The following is a 22159-nucleotide window of genomic DNA, read 5'->3' on the forward strand; positions in this document are numbered from 1 at the left end:
AGGGAGAGGGGAGAATTAATAATTAGATCACAGGAGTTAAAGGTTTAACTGTGCGTGATAACTATGCGGCAGAAGCGCGTGATGAGCATATGACAAAGCTAGATAACGTGCTGTACATAATTATAACTCTCGTCAATATCAAAACCAGCTATTACCTCTCGAAAACAAACCATTGGCAGAAATATTGGACAAGATGGCGCCGCGCTTGCGCATTTCTTCCATAATGGCGTCCAAATAATATAAGAAACTGTATGGAAATTTGTAAAATTTCTAAATATAACAATCAGGAGCTCATGGTCCCGTCTGCTCTCGATCGAGACATATTTAGTACTGATTCTGCTATTCATCAAAACTCACAGTGACTCGATAAATAAAAACAACTTACTTCCCGAGCCAGTTCTTTTGTCATTGTTCATTGACCTAAGTCGCCATACAGTTCTTCAAAATCCGTCGTTCTCCATCCCAAACACTCGGCTATTGTAGGAAAGTACATTAATGAAGTCAACTGCTCTCGATCGAATTGACTGCAACTGAGTTCGAAGCGTCAAAATATCCTGTAAAATTGTCATTTCCTCCCATCGAAAAACTTCCCAATGCAGCAGAATATCCCTTATTTTCCATGTTGAGTAAGTGACGAGACGCCATGTTAAAAACTATGACTGAAATTGTTAAACACGAGCCACGCTGATCTTCGAATCATCGGCCATATTTGTTTATGTTCTTGCTGGGAAATAAATTAGTTCTCAGGTCCTTTTCGGAATAAAAATATGCCAGGCGTCAAATGCAAATTTAGTACAGTCGAACCTCGATTTATTCGGACTTTAATCTTTAAAAATCTTTAATCGAGATACTCCTGAAACAGTAATAACTATACCAGGAGGACTAATTACAGAGAATAAAATTAAATAATTTTTATACAGTTTAAGATTTAACAATGTAAGAAAAACAAAGCTTAGATAAAACAAACCTTGGATAAAACAAAATAATATAATAGCGCAAAGATAAAATTAGTATGGGCTAAACCGACCTAATAAATGAAAGAGCATTTGATCTAAATATATCTATATTAACAATGTTAGAAGAGCTTAGAGATATATTGTTCCACAAAACTACTGTCATTGGATAAAAACAGTATTTATATAAATCATTATTCACTTTCAATTGTTTGAAAGGACGACAGTTTGGAGCTCTTGACTTCGATTGTCCGGACTTTTTCTCTGGTCCCGTTTTTTTAATGAATATTAATGATCTTACATGTTAAAAACTTTGAGAGGTAAAAAAAATTCAGAAATTATGTTAAAAGTCAGGAAAATTGCGTTTAAAACAGCGCACTACACGCTCCGCTTTCCAAAGATCGAGCGCTCGGAGACAAAAAGAGACAAGAAGCATTCTAATGCGTTCTGCTGAATTTTGATTGGTTCAGTATTGTTTTGTTGCTAAGGGAATGGCATGCTTGATCAGTTCGATGAGCGTGGGTTATGTAAACATACGAGACGATCATAACTCAAAACGACAAATATCTAAGAAGCGAAAGCGATCTGTTCTCTCGATAAAAGATAAACAAATAATTATTTCACGTTTAGATAAAGGAGAGAAAGGAACAATTTAGCGCTTGAATTTGGTATTAGCAAGTAACAGATCTCTGATATACGCAAGAACAAGGACAAGATCCTGAAACTCACCGACAACATCGAGACAAGCGAAGGATTGAAGCGAAAGTCGCTGAAGCTTGCAAATGACGAGCGGTTGGATCAGGCCTTGAACACCTGGTTTATTCAGCAGAGGTCAACGGGAACACCAATTTCAGGACCGCTTCTTCAGGGAAAAGCGAAACATTTCTCTATGCAGTTAAATGGCGAGTCAGCTGATCATGAAAGCTTTAAGGCATCACCTGGTTGGTTAGACAAATTCAAAAATCGGCATGGCATAAGGAACCTCAGTATTCAAGGCGAGAAACTTGCAGCAGCAGAAGAAACTGTTGAACCCTTTTTACAACAACTGAACAAAGTAATCGAGGAAAGAAGGCTGATACCGGAACAAATCTACAACGCGGACCAAACTGGATTGTTGTGGAAGTGTTTACCGCAAAGAACTCTCGTCTCATGTCGCGAGAAATCCGCTCCTGGATTCAAAAAAGCCAAAGATCGTTTAACTGTTCCAGGTTGCACGAATGCTACAGGAACTCATAAACTAAAACCTGTTCTGATTGGGAAATCTGTAAAGGCAAGATGCTTCAAAAATGTAAACATGAATGCGCTCCCTGTCACCTACAAGTCGCAAAGAAATGCCTGGATGAATTCGGAGATTTTTGCCGAGTGGTTTACGAAAGAATTCGTGCCAGCAGTTAAACGCCATCAGCGTTTGCAGAACATCCATTCCCCGAAAGCTCTGTTGTTGATAGACAATTGTTCTCCACATCCCGACGAACTCAGCAGCCGCGATGGTTCTGTAAGATGCATGTTTCTTCCTCCGAACACTACTGTATAAAACATATACAACAGGACAACTTCGACTAAAGACTGTATTCCAGAATAACAATATACAAGACAGCTTTCACGCATTCCTTTTCATTTTTCTTTTTTTTTTTTTTTTAATTTTCATCAAGAGTTCAAAGTTCAATTCGTGGGGGGTAAGAAAAATACAAAAATCCACGTGACACTCTCGGTCCAGTTTTCAACACACTCCCCCGCGTTGATTGATATCATCAATCAAAGTTCAGAGTTCAAAGTTCAATTAATCTTACGAATACAAATCATAACATGACAGAGTAAACTTAATAAATCTATCTTAATCAGAATTCACGACAACAACTGGGACATCCTCGTCCCTCACTACTCTAACAGGAACATTTGCCGCTTGGGGCACAGGATTGGCAGCTTCAGTGTCCAACTTCACTTCCAAAGGATAGAGCCTCTGCAATGGGCGTCTCCATTCTGCAGTTGGTGAATTACCAGACTTAACTCTTACTACTGCACTTCGAACTCGACCATCTCGTCCTGGAAGTAATCGTTCGATCTTTCCGAGGCGCCACAGCTGTCTCGGGATCTTATTGTCATGTAGACACACAATATCTCCCACCTGCACTTTACGGAGAGAGTTTGCTCTCTTAGAATAGCGATGGTATTCTCTAAGTTGTGTGAGATATTCTGACCGCCATCGGTTTCAGAAGTGATCCAGAATTCGCTGTAAGAATTTTGCTCTTCTTGTTAGTGTTTCCTCGGTTTGGCCAACTTCATCCGACGAGCTCTTTGATGGTACTGACAAAATTCTGCGGCCCACAATCAGGTGTGAAGGTGTTAATGGTTCCTCCATTTCATCGAAGACATATGTCAAGGGTCGTGAGTTCAAGGCCGCTTCGACTTCCACAAGGACAGTAGATAGCTCATCATAGTTTAACCGAGCATTTCGTATACACTTCTTCAAACTAAACTTGACCGATTTTACCAGCCGTTCAAAAAACCCACCCCACCAAGGGGCTGCTTCAACGTTGAACTTCCACTGTGTGCCAGCACGCTGACACTGGGCCTGCACTCTTGAATCCTTAAAAGTTTTCCCATTGTCACTGACAATCAAGACGGGAATTCCTCTTCTTCCTTTAAAGCGAGCAAGGGCTCTGATAAAACTCTCTGCACTTAGATTTGGAACAAGTTCAAGATGAACAGCTCGGGTTGCGGCGCACGTGAACAAAGCTATGTAGACCTTTTTCATATCTCCCTTCTTTGCAAATACATCCTTGACATATATGGGCCCTGCGAAGTCCACTCCGACACGTGTAAATGCAAACTCATCACTCAACCGAAATTCAGGAAGAGGAGAGGGAGGAGGAACTGCATAGCTTCTCCCCTGTAACTTCTTACAAACAGAACAGTTTCCGATCGCAGTTTTCACAGTTTGCCTCCCTTTCGTCACCCAGAATCTTGATCTTAGTTCTGTGAGTGTATCCCTCACACCATTGTGAAGAACCTTGAAGTGACAGTCATTGATAACCAGGTAGGTGAATCGTGAACATCTTGAAAGGAATATCGGAAAACGAGCATCATATGGAATCGGGGCATTTTTAAGACGACCACCACACCTCAAGATTCCCTTGTCATCCGTAAACAGTGATAACGAGACTTTGACCTGGTCAAAATTCTTGTCATTGTAGACGGATCTCTGCACCTTCTTGATCCAAAGTTCTCTTGCTTGATCCATCTCTTCTTGCGTTACTTCTCCATCAATCAATTCCTTCTTCTTTTTACTTTGCTTGAGATTAGAGACAAATCGCAAAACATATGCGGTGACTCGCATCAGTCTTTGAAGACTACTGAACTTTTCCAAGGGAATGATGCAATCAAGATTTAGCCGATTTTCTGAAGTCGCCTCTCCAGAGGCAATGCTCACAAGAACTGAACTGTCATGCTGTTTCTTGCTGTTGTTACAGCTTCCCTTCTTCAGTTCTAGGCGAGGATCTGAATCATTACTTGTGACTTAAACAGAGTTCATTTTAAGACTTGGCCACTGCTCCTTCTCACCCCTAAGAAACTCAGGGCCACTCCACCACAACTGATTGGTGATCAATTTCGAGGTCATTGACCCACGCGAACAGATGTCAGCTGGATTGGATTCCGTGGGGCAATAATTCCACTGAGCTGGCTTTGTAAGTCGACGGATCTCAACCATTCTGTTTTAAATGAATTGCTTGAATTCTCTACTTACACCCCAAATCCACCATAGAGCAATTTGAGAATCTAACCAGCAATGTACAGAATCAACTTTCAATGTTCCGTCAAATGCTGTCAACACCGTATTGACTAATCGGGCCATAATGAGAGCGCCTACTTACTCCAGTCGAGGTATGGTTTCTCCATTCATCGGGACAACTCTGGTTTTTGATGACACAAGCTGGGTGAAGACAGTTCCAGTGGCTGTTTCAACGCGTAAATACACAACTGCTCCATAGGCCTTCTCACTTGCATCCCCAAAACCATGGAGTTGAACACTTTGCAAATCTGCTTTTGACCAACCATGGAAGTAGTGTCTCTTCAGTTGTACCACTCCCACCTGCTTAGCACCTTGAACAAGCTTTAACCACTGTTCATGGATAAATGAATCCACCGGGTCATCCCAACCAACCCCTGTCTTGCAAATAGATTGAAAGATGATCTTCAGTGGAATGATGACTGGACTCAGTAGTCCCAGGGGTCATACAGCTTGCTTGTTGTACCAAGAATAGCTCTCTTCGTAACCAGACAAGTATCGTCAGTTTCTAGTGAAGAGGTCAGATCCAAGAGCAACAAATCTTTCTCCCTATCCCAACCAACTCCAAGTACTCTGAGATTTGATGTCGTGGAGTTCTTCGCTGTCTCAAACAGAGAACTTGAGTAGGTTTCATCTTCCTCTTGAATCGGGTATTCCTTAACAAAACTGCTTGAAACTTGATAAGGCCGACTTTCAGATTGTTCAATTCTTTCCTGCAGGACTTTGGAGTTGGAGACCCACTTTCTCATATTGAAGCCGCCATTCTTGAAAGACGACTTCAGATTCTCATACATCTCGAGAACTGAATTATCGGAATCATCTCCACTAACAAAGTCATCCACGTACAAACTTTTCAGAATTCTCTCAGCAAACTCTCTGGGGATGTCAGCAGAAGATAAATGATGACGAATTGTTGCGTTTAATAAGAAGGGACTTGAGGAGACACCAAATGCAACTCTTGCAGATCGATACACTTGGAGTTTCGGGCGACTGCTTGTGATATCGTCAATCCACAGGAAACGAAGATAGTCACGATCTCTTGGGTGAACTGAAACATTTAAGAAGGCTTTCTCAATGTCTCCTATGAGGGCTACCTTGTGAGCCCGGAACCTCAGGAGGACGTCATAAATGAAAGGAGACAGTGGGGGACCAGCATACAGACAGTCATTAAGGCTTGGTTTGTTCCTTCCTGATCGAGCACTGGCGTCATAAACAATACGCAGTTTAGTAGTGTCCTTGTCGACACGGATCACTTCATGATGAGGAAGGTAATGTACCTTGCCCACACCATTATTAGTACCTTGCTCCACTGGTTCCACGATTCCCTGTTTTTCCTGATCTCGGATGACGTCATCATAATGCTTTAACACCTCAGGCTTCAAATTCAGACGCTTCAGCAGTGAAACTAGCCTTGACTTGCACAATGCAAAATTATCTGGAAGCAGCTCATGGTCTTCCTTGAAGGGTAGCTGTACTTGATATCTTCCCTCCGTAAATTCAACTTTGCTAACAAATTTGTCATACAGAGACAAACTGTCATTTCGAATCCCAAGTGATTCATAGTCCCAGAATTTTCCAAGTTCAAAGGGAATTTCATCCCGATTGACAACACTCGCTTCCACTTTCAGAACATGTGTTGCAGTAAGATTCACTGTGTTACCATTGTGATTGTGAGACATAATCATGGTGGGGCCAGAGAGGACATATCCTAGTTTGGTGGCAAGAGCAACAGGTTCCCACGGTGCACCTCTCACTATGGTTCCTTCGACCAATGACCAATAATGATCAGCACCAATGAGAATACTGATAGGCAGATCTCCTCTACCACACCTGTCGGCTAAAGAGAGGCCGTGCAGATGTTCACAGCTAGACTGAGCGAGCTCTGTGGGTTGTTGGGTCAGGGGGCCACATATGACTGGTACCACATAGGCTTGTATGTAGACAATTGCATCACACATGGTTTTGATACCCACTTGAACAATTTCGCATGTTCGTAGTCTAGCATCAGACTCACCAAAAGTTTTAATCAGAAGTGACTCTCTACCAAGCACTGGTAACTTCAGTCTGTCTTTAAGGTTCTTAGTTATGTAAGATCTCTGACTGAATGAGTCAAATACCAGGCGAACACTTAGGGAAGAAGTGTCATTATCTGGACGCACAACTTCAGCGGTTGCCGTCTGCAACAACACAGACCCTCTAGACTGATCCACATACATACTGGTAGATACACTGGCCACATTATCTTGATCTTGCCCACCCAGGGTTGATTGAGAATCACCACAAATTGCTACATGGTGAGCTCCTTGACATTTAAGACATTTCATATGAGCTTGACAGTTACGTGTCAAATGCTCTTACTTGAGACAAAGGAAACACTTGCCTTTCTTTTTAAGAACTTCCTTTCTAGATTCAGTACGTGTGACAACATTACACTTAGAACTGTGATGGTTTTGATTGCAAAATGAACACCAAACACGAGAAGACTGCTTATCCTTAGAACTGTCAGTGTACAAAGCTGATGTAGAAGGTGGCAACTCACCTCTCTAATTTGAGGATCTGAACTTTTTGTTGTTGACAAGACATTGTTCTCTCAGTTGCAGTTCCTTGTGAAATTCAACCAAAATATCTTTCAGATTCCATGTCTCCGATTCCAGATTGCGAGTGATAGCGATTCAAAAATTCCTCCGGTAATTTCTGCATAACTATTGGTGTTAAGAAACAACCATACATCTCGGAAGAGATTTCCATACCTTCTAATCCACGAACATGAGATTCCCCTGTGTCGTACAAGCTTCGGAGTTTCTTAACTTCGCCAATGGATTCCACCTTGGGGAATTTGGTGAGCACTTCGATGTGGCTAGAAATCACCATCTGCCGATTTCCGAATCTTTGTTTCAGTAGATCAACCGCCTTTTCGTAGTTAGCACTCGTCAGGGCCAGACCAGCGACCAAACTTTGTGCAGTGCCAGTGAGAAGTGACTTCATATAGTTGAATTTATCCACGGAAGACAGATTTGGGTTCTTGTGAACCGCAGACTCGAAAGATTCCCAGAAAGGATACCAATGCATGGGATTTCCGTGGAATTTCTTCAGCTCAAGCTTGGGTAACTTTGCATGAGTGAAAGCTTTCGAAACGTGACCTTGAGAAGTTCTCGCGTTTTCGGGAGAAACAGGTTGCACCACGGAAGGGGATTTCTGGCTCTTTCCCTTACTTTCTTGAGCTTCCAAGACAGATTCTAACTCTACAATACACTCCTGAATGGAGCTCATTAGCTCACAGCTCTCACAGACTTCGGTATCAATAACTTCAACGTCATCCACCAGATCCACAATATCGCGGTCGAGCGATTGAAGCTCCGAATACTTCGTTTCAAGAGCGGTTTGAAGAAATTTAAGCCTTTTCACTTCGACGAGATTACCTTCAGCGATTAACCGTTTAGCATCTTCGATAGTTTTCTCGACAAACTTTCGATGACCGTCGCGAAATTTCCTCAGATTCTTCAATTTCTTCTTCCCCGACTGCGACATGTCACCCACGTGCTTCCAGCTCGCATTCACAACAATTTCATTCAAGACGTTCTTCAGAGCGGTAGAATCCCGGTTTTCGAGTCCCGGGTCTCGGCACCAAATGTATAAAACGTATACAACAGGACAACTTCGACTTAAGACTGTATTCCAGAATAAAAATATACAAGACAGCTTTGACGCATTCCTTTTCATTTTTCTTTCTTTTTTTTTTTTAGTTTTCATCAAGAGTTCAAAGTTCAATTCGTGGGGGGTAAGAAAAATACAAAAATCCACGTGACACTCTCGGTCCAGTTTTCAACAACTACCTCTCTCATTCTTGCCGATGGATCAAGGAGTCTTGCAAGCAATGAAGAATCGATACAAGGGAAAGCTTCTCCAGAAAGTTGTTTGCGCTCAAGACCTCGATCACACACAGAGCATTAAGGACATTGTAAAGCTTCACACAGTGAAGGATGCACTTTACATGGTTTGCGACGCTTAGGATGAAGCAAGCCCAGAATCCATCCGCAAGGCTTACAACAAACTTAAAATCCACTCTGACAACAGCCAGCCAAATTCAGAGCCTGAAGAACAGCATTCTGCCAAGTCAATGGTTGAAATGCTTCAACTTGTCCAGCAAGTTGGAAATGAAGATTCGCTAAATGCTCACGACCTGGAAGACTGGCTCAATCTAGACAATGAGCTCCCAACTACGGAACAGATGTCAGATGAACAGATTTTAGCGACCGTAACCGGACATTCCAATGAAAATGAAAGTAGCCATGAGGAAGATGATGGTCAGGAGGAGAAACAAGTTTCCAATTCAGAGGCAGGAGAATGTTTTAAAAAATGCTTGTCCTGGATGGAAGGACAGAATAATGTTGACCCTGTTCAAGTTATGCAACTTCGCCGTATGATGGACTTCGCCATGTGATCTCGTTATAAGACTTTAAAGCATTAGTATGTTTCAGTTTTTTAGAAGCGATGAATAGGTTCCCATTTATAAACACTGAACGTGATAGACCATCACACGTATTTTCAGTCATTGAAGCAAACTTTTAGAATTAAAAATGTGTCAATTTGATTTAGATAAAGTTTCTTTATAACAAGAATTTTGATGAAAAGGACACTTCCCAGTGCCATCTGCTCCAGTCCCTCAGAATAATCTCGTAATTAGTGCCTTTTTTGAATTCGAAATGAAAAAATCGGGTCCTTCCCCAAAATAATTTGGTAAAGAGCCAGCTACCTCCAGTTGTTCAAATTTCCAGGTTCGTTAAAAAAAAAAATGATTGGAATATTTTATTTACTAGAACTTATGACTTCGTTAAAGAACCTTTGTCCAGCAATTTTCGATAGCTTTGAGGGAAATTTTACACATGCGCTTTGTAGAAGAACAGAGATCTTACACTCGCTACCACGGGTCGATAAACGTGTTTCGTTACTCGTTACGCAATAGGCTTGCGGGGCATTGCTAGAATTCGTGACGGTTACGTAGACCCTCGAAGGTGTTTCGGGCTTAAATAAGGTTTGCGAATTCTCCCAGCCCCACACGCGCTAAAAATGAAGAAATGAGAGAATAGTCTTTTATTGCATAAAATTTTATCTGTGTTTATTCATGCCTACCGGGTTCAATTTGGTTGTTTATTGCAACTCACGCATTTTGATGAGGGACAGCCTTGAACGACGTTCATTAGAAAAGACTAAAAAGCAAACAAGCAAACAAAAAAACGAATGAAAAAAACAAACATGACACATAACCCGCTGAACTTGACTGGAGCTGTCACGCAACCACAATAGCGTGACGGAGGAAACTTTGAGATTCTCATTCATCCTCTATGATTAAGTATACATCGCTTTCTTTAGGTTACTTTCATTTGAGTCTCCTCTTTTTTATTTTAACGATGTAGCGCAGTGCAATCGATTCAATTAAAAAAAATTGAGTTTCCAGCTACAGGTAAGAAAAGGCAACGAGGAAAGACTTCTTTATGGTAATTTTATACTGTTTGTTGATTAAGTATACCTTAAATCTGGTGTACAATTTTTTGGATCACTTCGACTTGAAGGTTTCAAGTCCACTAAATACACCAGTATTAGAACGCTAGTTGTGATTGCACATAGTTGTAATCACTAACAAAGTCGAAATATCTTCACGGTAATTTCAGCGACAGAGGAAAGTCAAGTTACGTCAAGTGACGCAGAACTGGATGTAGACGATGACCTTTTAAGAGGTGAGAAAAGATTTTTTGAAAGAAGGCCCAATGAAGTTTTTTTCACATTTACATCAAAATTTGCGCATGTTCTATGAATAAGTTTTTGAAACAGCAAAAGATTGTTTCTTCAAATTTCAGACTTTGTTACCGGTAAAAGAAGAGGAGACATTTTGTCTCGGCCGTATCGCCTGTTTTGGTCTTCTAAACATTTCACTCCTCTTTAGACAGTTATGTCAACACCAGGCCCACGCTGTAAACCACCAGCCAACAAAAGGTGGAACCGCTGACTTTCACAACAGGCAAAATGGCACTTTGCGGGAAAGTTATACTTTCTCAAACAAATTTCTCCAGTTAGCCTCTTCGAGTATGTTCTCAATAGACAATTACTTGTATGAGAAAAACCAAGTGATAAAAAGAAAAAGACAAAAACAAAAAAACCTTTTTTTCCAGCGCAATTTTCTGAACGATGGTTAAACCACGAACTCTTGTCATTCTCAAACTCTCAGTACGATGTTCTTTTTTTTCGTTATCAGAACATTCACAAGTTTTAACCTTTTTCGGTCCTGGCTTTGCTTTGCTTGATGCAATAACTTATGGGGTTTTATATTCTAACATGATATTTTGGAAAACGTAACTCAGGTGTATAAGGGTCATTGGAAAGTCTCTCGACCTAAATTTAAACCGATCAGACTTGATGTGGTTATAGCCAGGCTACAGCTAAAAATCCAAATAGCTTGCATATTTTTAAGAAAACAAAATGCAGAGATAAATTCTCGTGAAAGGCGATTTTGAACAAAATTGAGTTAAGAGAGGATCTTCCGGTGAAACTTTTGATATTTTGGAAAACGTAAGCCAGGTTTAAAAGGGGTTTGGAAAGCCTCTCGACCTAAATGTAAATTGATAAACTTGTGGTAATAGCCAAGCTACAGCCCAGACTCCCAGCAGCTTGCACACAACCAAGATGGACAGATATTAAACTTTTCTGGTTGTTTTTTCTCATAGCTCTAAGCTCCTTTAACCGAAAAGTTCGTTTGGATACATAAAGTTGGCATCATCCGTCAAGGGTCGTATCACTCATTACTAAATCGTTAAAACTAAAACGTTGTGTTTTCAGAAATAGCGAAAGTAAGTCTGGAGAAAGGTAACAGAGAATACAGACAAGAAGAAGCTAATAACGCGATAAACTTCTACACAGAAGGACTTCGAGTGAACTGCAAAGATAAACGGATGAACGCCAAGCTTTACAGCAACAGGGCGACAGCTCATTTCCGTTTGGGTAACAATTTCATATGTAAACATATAAATCTGTCGTGCAGCGTTACAAGATAATGGAATACACAATCTGCATCTAGAAAAAGACAAAAATTGAGCAAATATATAAATCGCCCTGTAGCGGATGAAAATTAAGCAAAGGAATGATCCTCGTTACATTTTAAGCAATTGTAATCTTTTAAGGCTTCTTTGTTGCAATTCCATATGATGACCACTTTTTTAAGCCTTATTTCCTGAATCTCATAGCAAACTACGTGGAATGTCTCGATGATGCAACAGTTGCCGTTCAATTGGAACCCACTTTAATCAAAGCTATTAAGAAAGGTGGGTTTTTGCAGACATAATCCATCAACTTTCTATTCTCTGATTTCGTCAAAAGGGGATTGTGTGGTTTGTGGCGGTAACTGCAACCCAAGTGTCAATTGTATCTGGTGTATCGATGTCTGTGATGTGGGTAAAAAGCATAATAAAATGTCAATAAGCTCTAAAATACCACCGCCTGTTTAGTTCACGTTGTAGAGCGCCGGAGGTCGAGGGTTCAAGCCCTAGACGGGATCGTCTCCCTGAGTCTTAAAATATCTGAGGACGATGTGCTGCCGCCTAAGCTGTGACATATGCAAATGATTTGATATTCTAGTCCCGGATAAGAACGGAAAACCGTAAACCCCGTTTCTTGCATCTTCTGTGTAACTCAAGGAGGCACCTGAAAAATTCCCTTTCAAAAGTTGTAAACTGCTCAATGCAGTCTGCCCGAAAACTTCCCCGAAAAGAGTTGAAAACCGCACAATAGCACATTAAAATGAAGAATGCGCGCGATAAATTTATCGTTATCATCATTAATTGAAGCTTAATTGGTAGCCGCTTTCCATTAGCTCCTTATTGTTAATTTCCAGTTCTTCTACAAGTTCAAGTTTCTTTCATTCTCACAATTTTTGGTCCCAGGTAAATGGGAAATTAAGTCCATTTTATCAGTACGTTTATACTTTAACGGTGATGATTATTCTCTCCTTTTCAGGAGCCAGAGCTTGTGTCGAACTTTGCTTGTACAAAGAAGGAAGAAGCTGGTTGCAGATGGGATTGGCCGTATCCTTTAACAAATGTTTCAAACGTGATACGTGATGCAATGCGAGTGATATTTCAAGGGAAATCAATACTTTCCGGAGAGATTCTTCAACACATAATGCAAGCAATGTTCGATTCTCTTATACTGCACTGAGCAGTTTAAAGAAGCTGAAATATCCTTAAAGAGTTCTTTCGACTATTCCTCGAAACTTTGCTCAAAAGAAAAGGCTATATTAATTAATTCCCAGAGTTTGAGCTGAATATCCCTCATTTTTGTCTTCAGACAAGCATCGTCATACCGACCGAACCTAAACCAATAAAGGCACTTCAGAGCTGGATGAAACTCTCCAATAACTTGGAATCAAATCTCTGAAAAAAACCTACGTTCGAATTATCATTCCAGTTTTAAGGTTCTATCTAATACTCTCACTGCTTTTTTAAAATACACATTTCCACAGCATTTTCGCAAATCTGCTCATGATTTATCTATCCTTGACACGTTTTAAGATTGAAAATGACAACAAACGTCTCCTTCAATTAATAAGGACAACTAATGCTGAACTAATACTCATAGCAAACAGTTCTTCCTATCTCGGCAACGCTTATCAAGAACTAGGAAAGTTTAAAACTACTATCAAGTATCATCAGCGCCAACTAGAAATTGCTAAACTAGTGGGAGATAAGACCGAGGAGGGACGAAACTATTGCAATCTTGGCAACACTTATCAAAACCTAGGACAGTTCAAAACAGCCATCCAGTACCATCAACGTCATCTAGAAGTTGCTAAAGAAGTGGGAGACAAGGCCGGCGAGGGAATCAGTTATGGCAGTCTCGGCAACGCTTATCAAGGTCTAGGACAGTTCAAAACAGCCATCCAGTACCATCAACGTCATCAAGAAATTGCCAAAGAGGTGGGAGACAAGGCCGGAGAGGGAATCAGTTATGGAAATCTCAGCAACGCTTATAATAGTCTAGGACAGTTCAAAACAGCTATCCAGTACCATCAGCGTCATCTAGAAATTGCTAAAGAGGTGGGAGACAAGGCCGAAGAGGGAATTAGTTATGGCAATCTCGGCAATGCTTATCAAGGTCTGGGACAGTTTGAAACAGCCATCCAGTACCATCAACGTCATCAAGATATTGCTAAAGAGGTGGGAGACAAGGCCGGAGAGGGAATCAGTTATGGCAATCTCGGCAACGCTTATAAAGGTCTAGGACAGTTCAAAACAGCCATCCAGTACCATCAACATCATCTAGAAATTGCTAAAGAGGTGGGAGACAAGGCTGGAAAGGGAATAAGTTATGGCAATCTCGGCAACGCTTATGACGGTCTAGGACAGTTCAAAACAGCCATCCATTACCATGAACGTCATCTAGAGATTGCTAAGGAGGTAGGAGATAAGGCCGGAGAGGGAATCAGTTATGGCAATCTCGGCAACGCTTATCAAGGTCTAGGACAGTTCAAAACAGCCATCCAGTACCATCAACGTCATCTAGAAATTGCTAAAGACGTGGGAGACAGGGCTGGAGAGGGAATCAGTTATTGCAGTCTCGGCAACGCTTATGACGGTCTAGGAGAGTTCAAAAGAGCCATCCAGTACCATCAACGCCATCTAGAGATTGCTAAAGAAGTGGGAGACAAGGCCGGAGAGGGAAAAAGTTATGGCAATCTCGGCAACGCTTATGACGGTCTAGGACAGTTTAAAAGAGCCATCCAGTACCATCAGCGTCATCTAGAAATTGCTAAAGAGGTGGGAGACAAGGCCGGAGAGGGAATCAGTTATGGAAATCTGGGCAACGCTTATAATGGTCTAGGACAGTTCAAAAAAGCCATCCAGTACCATCAACGTCATTTAGAAATTGCTAAAGAGGTGGGAGATAAGGCCGGAGAGGGAATCAGTTATGGCAATCTCGGCAACGCTTATGACGGTCTAGGACAGTTCAAAACAGCTATCCAGTACCATCAACGTCATTTAGAAATTGCTAAAGAGGTGGGAGACAAGGCCGGAGAGGGAATCAGTTATGGCAATCTCGGCAACGCTTATCAAGGTCAAGGTCAGTTCAAAACAGCTACCCAGTACCACCAACGTCATCTAGAGATTGCTAAAAAGGTGGGAGACAAGGCCGGAGAGGGAATCAGTTATGGCAGTCTCGGCAACGCTTATGGTGGTCTAGGACAGTTCAAAACAGCCATCCAGTATCATCAACGTCATCTAGAAATTGCTACAGAGGTGGGAAACAAGGCCGGAGAGGGAATCAGCTATGGCAGTCTTGGAAACGCTTATCAAGGTCTAGGACAGTTCAACACAGCCATCCAGTACCATCAACGTCATCTAGAGATTGCTAGAGAGGTGGGAGACAAAGCCGGAGAGGGAATCAGTTATGGCAATCTCGGCAACGCTTATCAAAGTTTAGGAGAGTTCAAAACAGCCATCCAGTACCATCAACGTCATCTAGAGATTGCTAAAGAAGTGGGAGACAAGGCCGGAGAAGGAATCAGTTATGGCAGTCTCGGCAACGCTTCTCAGGGTCTAGGAGAGTTCAAAACAGCCATCCAATACTATGAACGTCATCTAGAAATTGCTAAAGAGGTGGGAGATAAGGCCGGAGAGGGAAAAAGTTATGGCAGTCTCGGGAACGCTTATAGTGGTCTAGGACAGTTCAAAACAGCCATCCAGTACCATCAACGTCATCTAGAAGTTGCTAAAGAAGTGGGAGACAAGGCCGGAGAGGGAATCAGTTATGGCGGTCTCGGCAATGCGTATGACGGTCTAGGACAGTTCAAAACAGCCATCCAGTATCATCAGCGTCATCTAGAAATTGCTAAAGACGTGGGAGACAAGGCTGGAGAGGGAATCAGTTATTGCAGTCTCGGCAACGCTTATCACGGTCTAGGAGAGTTCAAAAGAGCTATCCAGTACCATCAACGTCATCTAGAGATTGCTAAAGAAGTGGGAGACAAGGCCGGAGAGGGAATCAGCTATGGCAGTCTCGGCAATGCTTATCAAGGTCTAGGACAGTTCAAAAGAGCCATCCAGTACCATCAACGTCATTTAGAAATTGCTAAAGAGGTGGGGGACAAGGCCGGAGAGGGAAGAAGTTATAGCAGTCTCGGCAACGCTTATAATTGCCTGGGACAGTTTAAAAGGGCCATCCAGTACCATCAACGTCATCTAGAAATTGCTAAAGAGGTGGGAGACGAAGCCGGAGAGGGAAATAGCTATGGCAGTCTCGGCAACGCTTATAACGGTCTAGGACAGTTCAAAACAGCCATGCAGTACCATCAACGTCATCTAGAGATTGCTAAAGAAGTGGGAGACAAGGCCGGAGAGGGAATCAGTTATGGCAGTCTCGGCAACGCTTATCAAGGTCTAGGACAGTTTAAAACAGCCATCCAGTACCATCAACGTCATCTAGAGATCGCTAAAGAAGTGGGAGACAAGGCCGGAGAGGGAAGAAGTTATAGCAATCTCGGCAACTCTTACAGTGGTCTGGGAGAGTTTAAAACAGCCATCCGGTACCATCAACGTCAACTAGAAATTGCTAAAGACGTGGGAGACAACGCCGGAGAGGGAAAATGTTACGCCAATCTCGGCAACGCTTACAAAGGTCTAGGACAGTTCGAAACAGCCATCCAGTACCATCAGCGTCATCTAGAAATTGCTAAAGAGGTGGGAGACAAGGCTGGAGAGGGAATCAGTTATGGCAATCTCGGTAACGCTTTTCAAGGTTTAGGACAGTTTAAAACAGCCATCCAGTACCATCAACGTCATCTAGAAGTTGCTAAAGAAGTGGGAGACAAGGCCGGGGAGGGAAACAGTTATGGCAGTCTCGGCAACGCTTATCAAGGTCTAGGACAGTTCGAAACAGCCATCCAGTACCATCAACGTCATCTAGAAATTGCTAAAGAGGTGGGAGATAAGGCCGGAGTGGGAATCAGTTATGGCAATCTCGGTAACGCTTATCAAGGTCTAGGAGAGTTCAAAACAGCCATCCAGTACCATCAACGTCATCTAGAAATTGCTAAAGAAGTGGGAGACAAGGCCGGGGAGGGAATTAGTTATTGCAGTCTCGGCAACGCTTATCAAGGTCTAGGACAGTTCGAAACAGCCATCCAGTACCATCAACGTCATCTAGAAATTGCTATAGACGTGGGAGACAAGGCCGGTGAAGGAAGAAGTTATGGCAATCATGGTAGCACTTATAATGATTTAGGACAGTTCAAAATAGCGATCCAGTACCATCAACGTCATCTAGAAATTGCTAAAGAGGTGGGAGACAAGGCCGGAGAGGGAATCAGTTATAGCAGTCTCGGCAACGCTTATAATTGTCAAGGACAGTTCAAAACGGCTATCCGGTACCATCAACGTCATCTAGAAATTGCTAAAGAGGTGGGAGACAAGGCCGGAAAGGGAAAAAGTTATGGTAATCTTGGCAACGCTTGTAACGGTCTAGGACAGTTCAAAACAGCGATCGAGTACCATCAACGTCATTTAGAAATTGCTAAAGAAGTGGGAGACAAGGCCGGAGAGGGAAGAAGTTATTGCAGTCTCGGCAACGCTTATAATGGTCTAGGACAGTTCAAAACAGCCATCAAGTACCATCAACGTCATCTACAAATTGCTAAAGAGGTGGGAGACAAGGCCGGAGAGGGAAAAAGTTATGGCAATCTCGGCAACGCTTATAAAGGTCTAGGACAGTTCAAAACAGCCATCCAGTACCATCATCGTCATCTAATGATTGCTAGAGAGGTGGGAGATAAGGCCGGAAAGGGAATCAGTTATGGCAATCTCGGTAACGCTTATCAAGGTCTAGGAGAGTTCAAAACAGCCATCCAGTTCCATCAATGTCATCTAGAAATTGCTAAAGAAGTGGGAGACAAGGCCGGAGAGGGAAAAGGTTATGGCAATCTCGGCAACGCTTATGACGGTCTAGGACAGTTCAAAACAGCCATCCGGTACCATCAACGTCATCTAGAAATTGCTAAAGAAGTGGAAGACAAGGCCGGAGAGGGAAGAAGTTATGGCAGTCTTGGCAAGGTTTATAATTGTTTAGGACAGTTTAAAAGAGCCATCCACTACCATGAACGTCATCTAGAGATTGCTAAAGAGGTGGGAGACAAGGACGGAGAGGAAAAAGGTTATGGCAATCTCGGTAACGCTTATGACAGTATTGGACAGTTCAAAACAGCTATCCAGTACCATCAACGTCATTTAGAAATTGCTAAAGAAGTGGGAGACAAGGCCGGAGAGGGAACCAGTTATGGCAATCTCGGCAACATTTATCAAGGTCTAGGACAGTTCAAAAAAGCCACCGATTACCATCAACTTCATCTAGGAATTGCTAAAGAGGTGGGAGACAAAGCCGGAGAGGGAATCAGTTATGGCAATCTCGGCAACACTTATCAAAGTTTAAGACAGTTCAAAACAGCCAACAAGTACCATCAACGTCATCTAGACATTGTTAAAGAAGTGGGAAACAAGGCTGAAGAGGGAAAAAGTTACTACCTTCTCGGCAGGATTTGTCAGGCTCAGAGAGAGTTGAAAACAGCTATTGCTTGTTTTGCACGTTACCTAGAAATATCCAAAGAAGTGGGAGATAAGACTGGAGAGGCGTGCTCACTGCATTCCCTTGGAATCAGTTTTGAGTGCCAAGGAAATCTTATGATGGCCTTTGACTGTTATTACTCGAGTGTAGAATTGTATGATGATATCAGGGCCAGTCTTCAACTCAACGATCAGTGGAAGATTTGCTACCGTAATTTACACCAAGGAGCATACAAAGGTTTGTGGCGTATAAATCTCAAGCGAGGTCAAGTTGTGAAGGCTCTTCTTGCCACAGAGAAAGGGCGTGCTCAAGCTCTGAGAGATCTCATGGTCAGAAAATATCAGCCTGAAGATTCTTTAACGCCTAGAGCATCCCGCATTTCTCTGAGGTGGGTTCCATTGAGTACAGTTTTCATAGCTATTAATGGACCATGCGTTTACTTCTGGGTTTGCCTCAGTGAAAATAATATCCAGAAGAGAGAAGTACACGTGAACAAATACAAGTATGAGGATGAATTGAAATTTTTCATGCAGGTACTGAACCAAACTGCTCTTAAGGAGATCAGTAAAAGAGATACTGTAACCATCGAATGTCCTCCGCTTGACTTGCCGATAGAAGAGGAAGTGGCCAATGATTTGATCCGAGTTGATGTGAGGCACTCCCGATCCAGCGCTTTAAAGAAGCTGCATGACATCATCGTTACTCCTATTGCTGACCTGATCGAAGCCAACGACGAGATCACGTTCGTTCCCGAGGGGCCATTTTGCCTTGTACCTTATGCAGCGTTGCAGGACTCCAACTCATCATATCTAAGTGACTCTTTCAGAATTCGTGTGCTTCCCTCTCTGACGACCTTGCAACTAATTCATGATTGTCCAGCTGACTTTCACATGAAGACTGGTGCATTGCTTGTCGGCGACCCATGTTTCAAACATATCATCTGTGAGGAAAGACTTTTGATGCAACTTCCGGGAGCAAGGAAAGAAGTGGAGATGATCGGACGTATCCTCAATGTCTCCCATCTCACTGGAGAAATGGCAACAAAAGATGAAGTGTTAAAACGAATATCATCAGTGGCCTTAGTTCACATAGCAGCCCACGGTAAAATGGAAACTGGAGAAGTTATCCTGGCACCAAACACCACAAGAGATAACCCTCAGCCGCAAGAGAAAGACTATCTACTGACAATGAAAGATGTCATGGAAACTGGGTTGCGAGCACGTCTGGTTGTACTTAGCTGCTGTCACACTGCTCGTGGGGAGGTCATGGCCGAGGGTGTGGTTGGCATGGCGCGTGCACTTTTGAGTGCCGGTGCCAGATCTGTTGTGGTAACCTTGTGGGCGATTGGCGACGAGGGAACCGTGGAGTTCATGAGTTTCTTCTACGATGCACTTGCCAAAGGCAAGAAGGCAAGTGAAGCTCTCAATCAGGCCATGAAGTGTATGAGAGAAATCGAAAAGTTCAAGGAGGTGATTTACTGGGCACCATTTGTACTCATTGGTGACGACGTCAGCCTGGATTTCAAGGAGATTTAGAGGCTGCAGCAAGTAATAACTCTGTTGATATATTCTATTCAATTCAAAGTTACATTAAATCGTAATCTTTGCTCATATGTGAGCAGTGATACTTGCGTGTTATTTTCCTTTCATTTGGGTGACGACTTTATTTTTCTCTCCGGAAACTGATATGTAGTACAATCAAGTGGACGCATTTACGATAATAGCATTCTTTTTTGGAAACATGATAGGAATAAAATAGCAAATTTCTTTTAAAACAATCCTGTTATGCAATGTATCGTTTCATGTGCTAAGAAATATTTCATGGCAACTCAACTATCCTCCCTAAACTTAGATTCTTTTATTTTTCAGTTAAGGAAGTGAGCATTGGAATCCCAGGGAGTTTTCGGATACCTACAAATGCTGATATTTGGACCAGAAACCAGTAAGCTACCTATGAAAGCTTTGTCAAGTCTTCTTTTCAAAGCAGGAAGAACCAAAAGACGGCCAAAGTCAAGTTTAACAAGAGAACAGATTTCTATTGATTCAAAAGTTGTCTTTTTGCTTGTCTGAACTGCTTTTACGAGCTCAATCTTTGATATCCTTCTTAAACTACTGTTTGTTTTTTTTGTTTTTTTTTTTCATATGATGTCTTAAAATTATCATGACCAGCTGTGTGAGAAGTTATTTTTAATCTAAGTATTTTGTACTGAGAGGATTTGGGCGTTACATTTACGTCGAAGTTGAAACGTCTTGAAAACGTTTTCTAGAGTTTTTTTTTACAGAGTTTTTTCTCAATCAGTTTAGTCTCATGAGTTATATAAAGCTATTACAGCCATGGGCGTGTGTAGAGAATTTCCATTGGAATTGGAGAATAATCAGTTGTCCGATTGCTCGATTATCTTAGTCTATGTCAGATGGAAATTGTGATGAACTTTTCGAGGATTTATACTCAATCAATGGTACTTAAAGTTAGTTTCTGCCGATCAGAATTCGGTTTATCTGGACTTAAAATGGCAGATTTTGGCCGTAATGGCAAGGGTTTAGACTTGGTATTAGTTAATTTTCTGACATTTCTCTCTTTAATTTTGAATGCGCTAAATTGTGTAATTTTATACAAGTAGAACGATGCATTTTAAGTATATTGTTTAAACTAATCGTCCAAAGGCAAAAAAAGAAGTTTTACTTTATAATTTTAGTTATGGCTTACAAAGAATCGGTGGAAGCTCAGAACGAGCTAGAAAGTTGGAGCCAAATGATTTTATCTAGTTTCTCCGATTAGATTGTTTACTTACTATCTAGGTACAATAAACTAACATTTAAATGTCAAACAATGAAACAAGTCGCTTGGTATTTTGTTAGAATGGAAGAGGAAATCAGTAACAGAGGGAAGAAAATTTCTGCATCAACCTGCATAAGCCATTTCTTGCCGTTTGAATTAGTATTCGCTTTATAACTTTTGCCCATTTCTTTGAATAGGTTTACTGAATGAGAGATAAACTTCGATATTTTCTGACTCTATAACTGATGATATCAATCATTGGCAGCCGTTTTTTAGGATGTCACGCGACGCACTTCTTTAGTACGTTATGTGACAGATATGATGTTTTGTCACATCTTTTCTTTTGGAGTAGTGAGCGCACCTATGCCTTATTCGCTCAACTTTTGCCCATTTTCTTGGATAGAGTTATTAAATGAGATATAAACTTCGATATTTTCAGATTTTATATCTGCCGGTTTCATTGGCAGCCGTTAGGATATCACGCGACGCGTTTTTTTAGCATGTAAAGCGACGTGATGTTGTTGAAGAGGCAAGAAAAAAGAAATTACCTTTCACTTTGGGACATGGTGCTTTATTCTGTTTATAGAAAGCGTCCTCATCATGGGAGGTACCCTAGGTCGGTGTGGTTCTCCGTGTGTAGAAAATATTTAGGATTTTTTTTCCACGACTGCAAACTTAACTATAACAGTCTGTTAAAAAAACCGAAACTTTCTTAAAAACTGAAGGCCGACCGATAAGAACTTTTTACGGCTAACAGTTAAAACTGTGGCCATTTTTCTGCTGCGGCTAACCCAGAATAACACTAAATAACACACTGTTGGAGGGAAAGATTTTTAAAGTTAATTTTTTCTGCAACTAAGGGATCAAATTTGTCAATATTTACGCCTAACAGGTAGCTTTTCGACCGCCTTAAGGCTAACGGTTAACCCCATGGAGACCCTCGACTGGGTGACATGCAAGATGTAAGATAAAAACGGTTTTAGAAGGTGGCATTTGCAACTCGAATTTAGAGCGCTGGTTTTGAGGAGTTAGGAAAACCCGG

The 22159-nt window shown here is 41.7% G+C and overlaps 2 protein-coding genes across 2 annotated transcripts; both read left to right on the plus strand.

Moving 5' to 3' along the window:
- Nucleotides 1-1444: 1444 nt before the first annotated feature.
- On the plus strand, nt 1445-9156 carry LOC136282457 (jerky protein homolog-like). The gene is made up of 3 exons (XM_066170110.1): nt 1445-1471; nt 1657-2448; nt 8484-9156. Exons 1-3 carry the CDS (start codon nt 1445-1447, stop codon nt 8520-8522), a joined length of 858 nt encoding a protein of 285 aa, XP_066026207.1. The 3' UTR covers nt 8523-9156.
- On the plus strand, nt 8858-20351 carry LOC136282458 (tetratricopeptide repeat protein 28-like). The gene is made up of 12 exons (XM_066170111.1): nt 8858-9158; nt 10410-10475; nt 11572-11733; nt 11913-12053; nt 12745-12812; nt 13299-13583; nt 13671-13943; nt 14307-14841; nt 15802-16909; nt 16966-16986; nt 18485-19886; nt 20208-20351. The coding sequence occupies exons 1-11, from the start codon at nt 8858-8860 to the stop codon at nt 19872-19874; spliced, it is 4350 nt and encodes a 1449-aa protein (XP_066026208.1). The 3' UTR covers nt 19875-19886; nt 20208-20351.
- The last annotated feature ends 1808 nt before the right edge of the window (nt 20352-22159 follow it).

This window comes from Pocillopora verrucosa, chromosome 7, assembly GCF_036669915.1.
Source record: "Pocillopora verrucosa isolate sample1 chromosome 7, ASM3666991v2, whole genome shotgun sequence".
In the NCBI taxonomy this organism is placed as follows: Eukaryota; Metazoa; Cnidaria; class Anthozoa; order Scleractinia; family Pocilloporidae; genus Pocillopora; species Pocillopora verrucosa.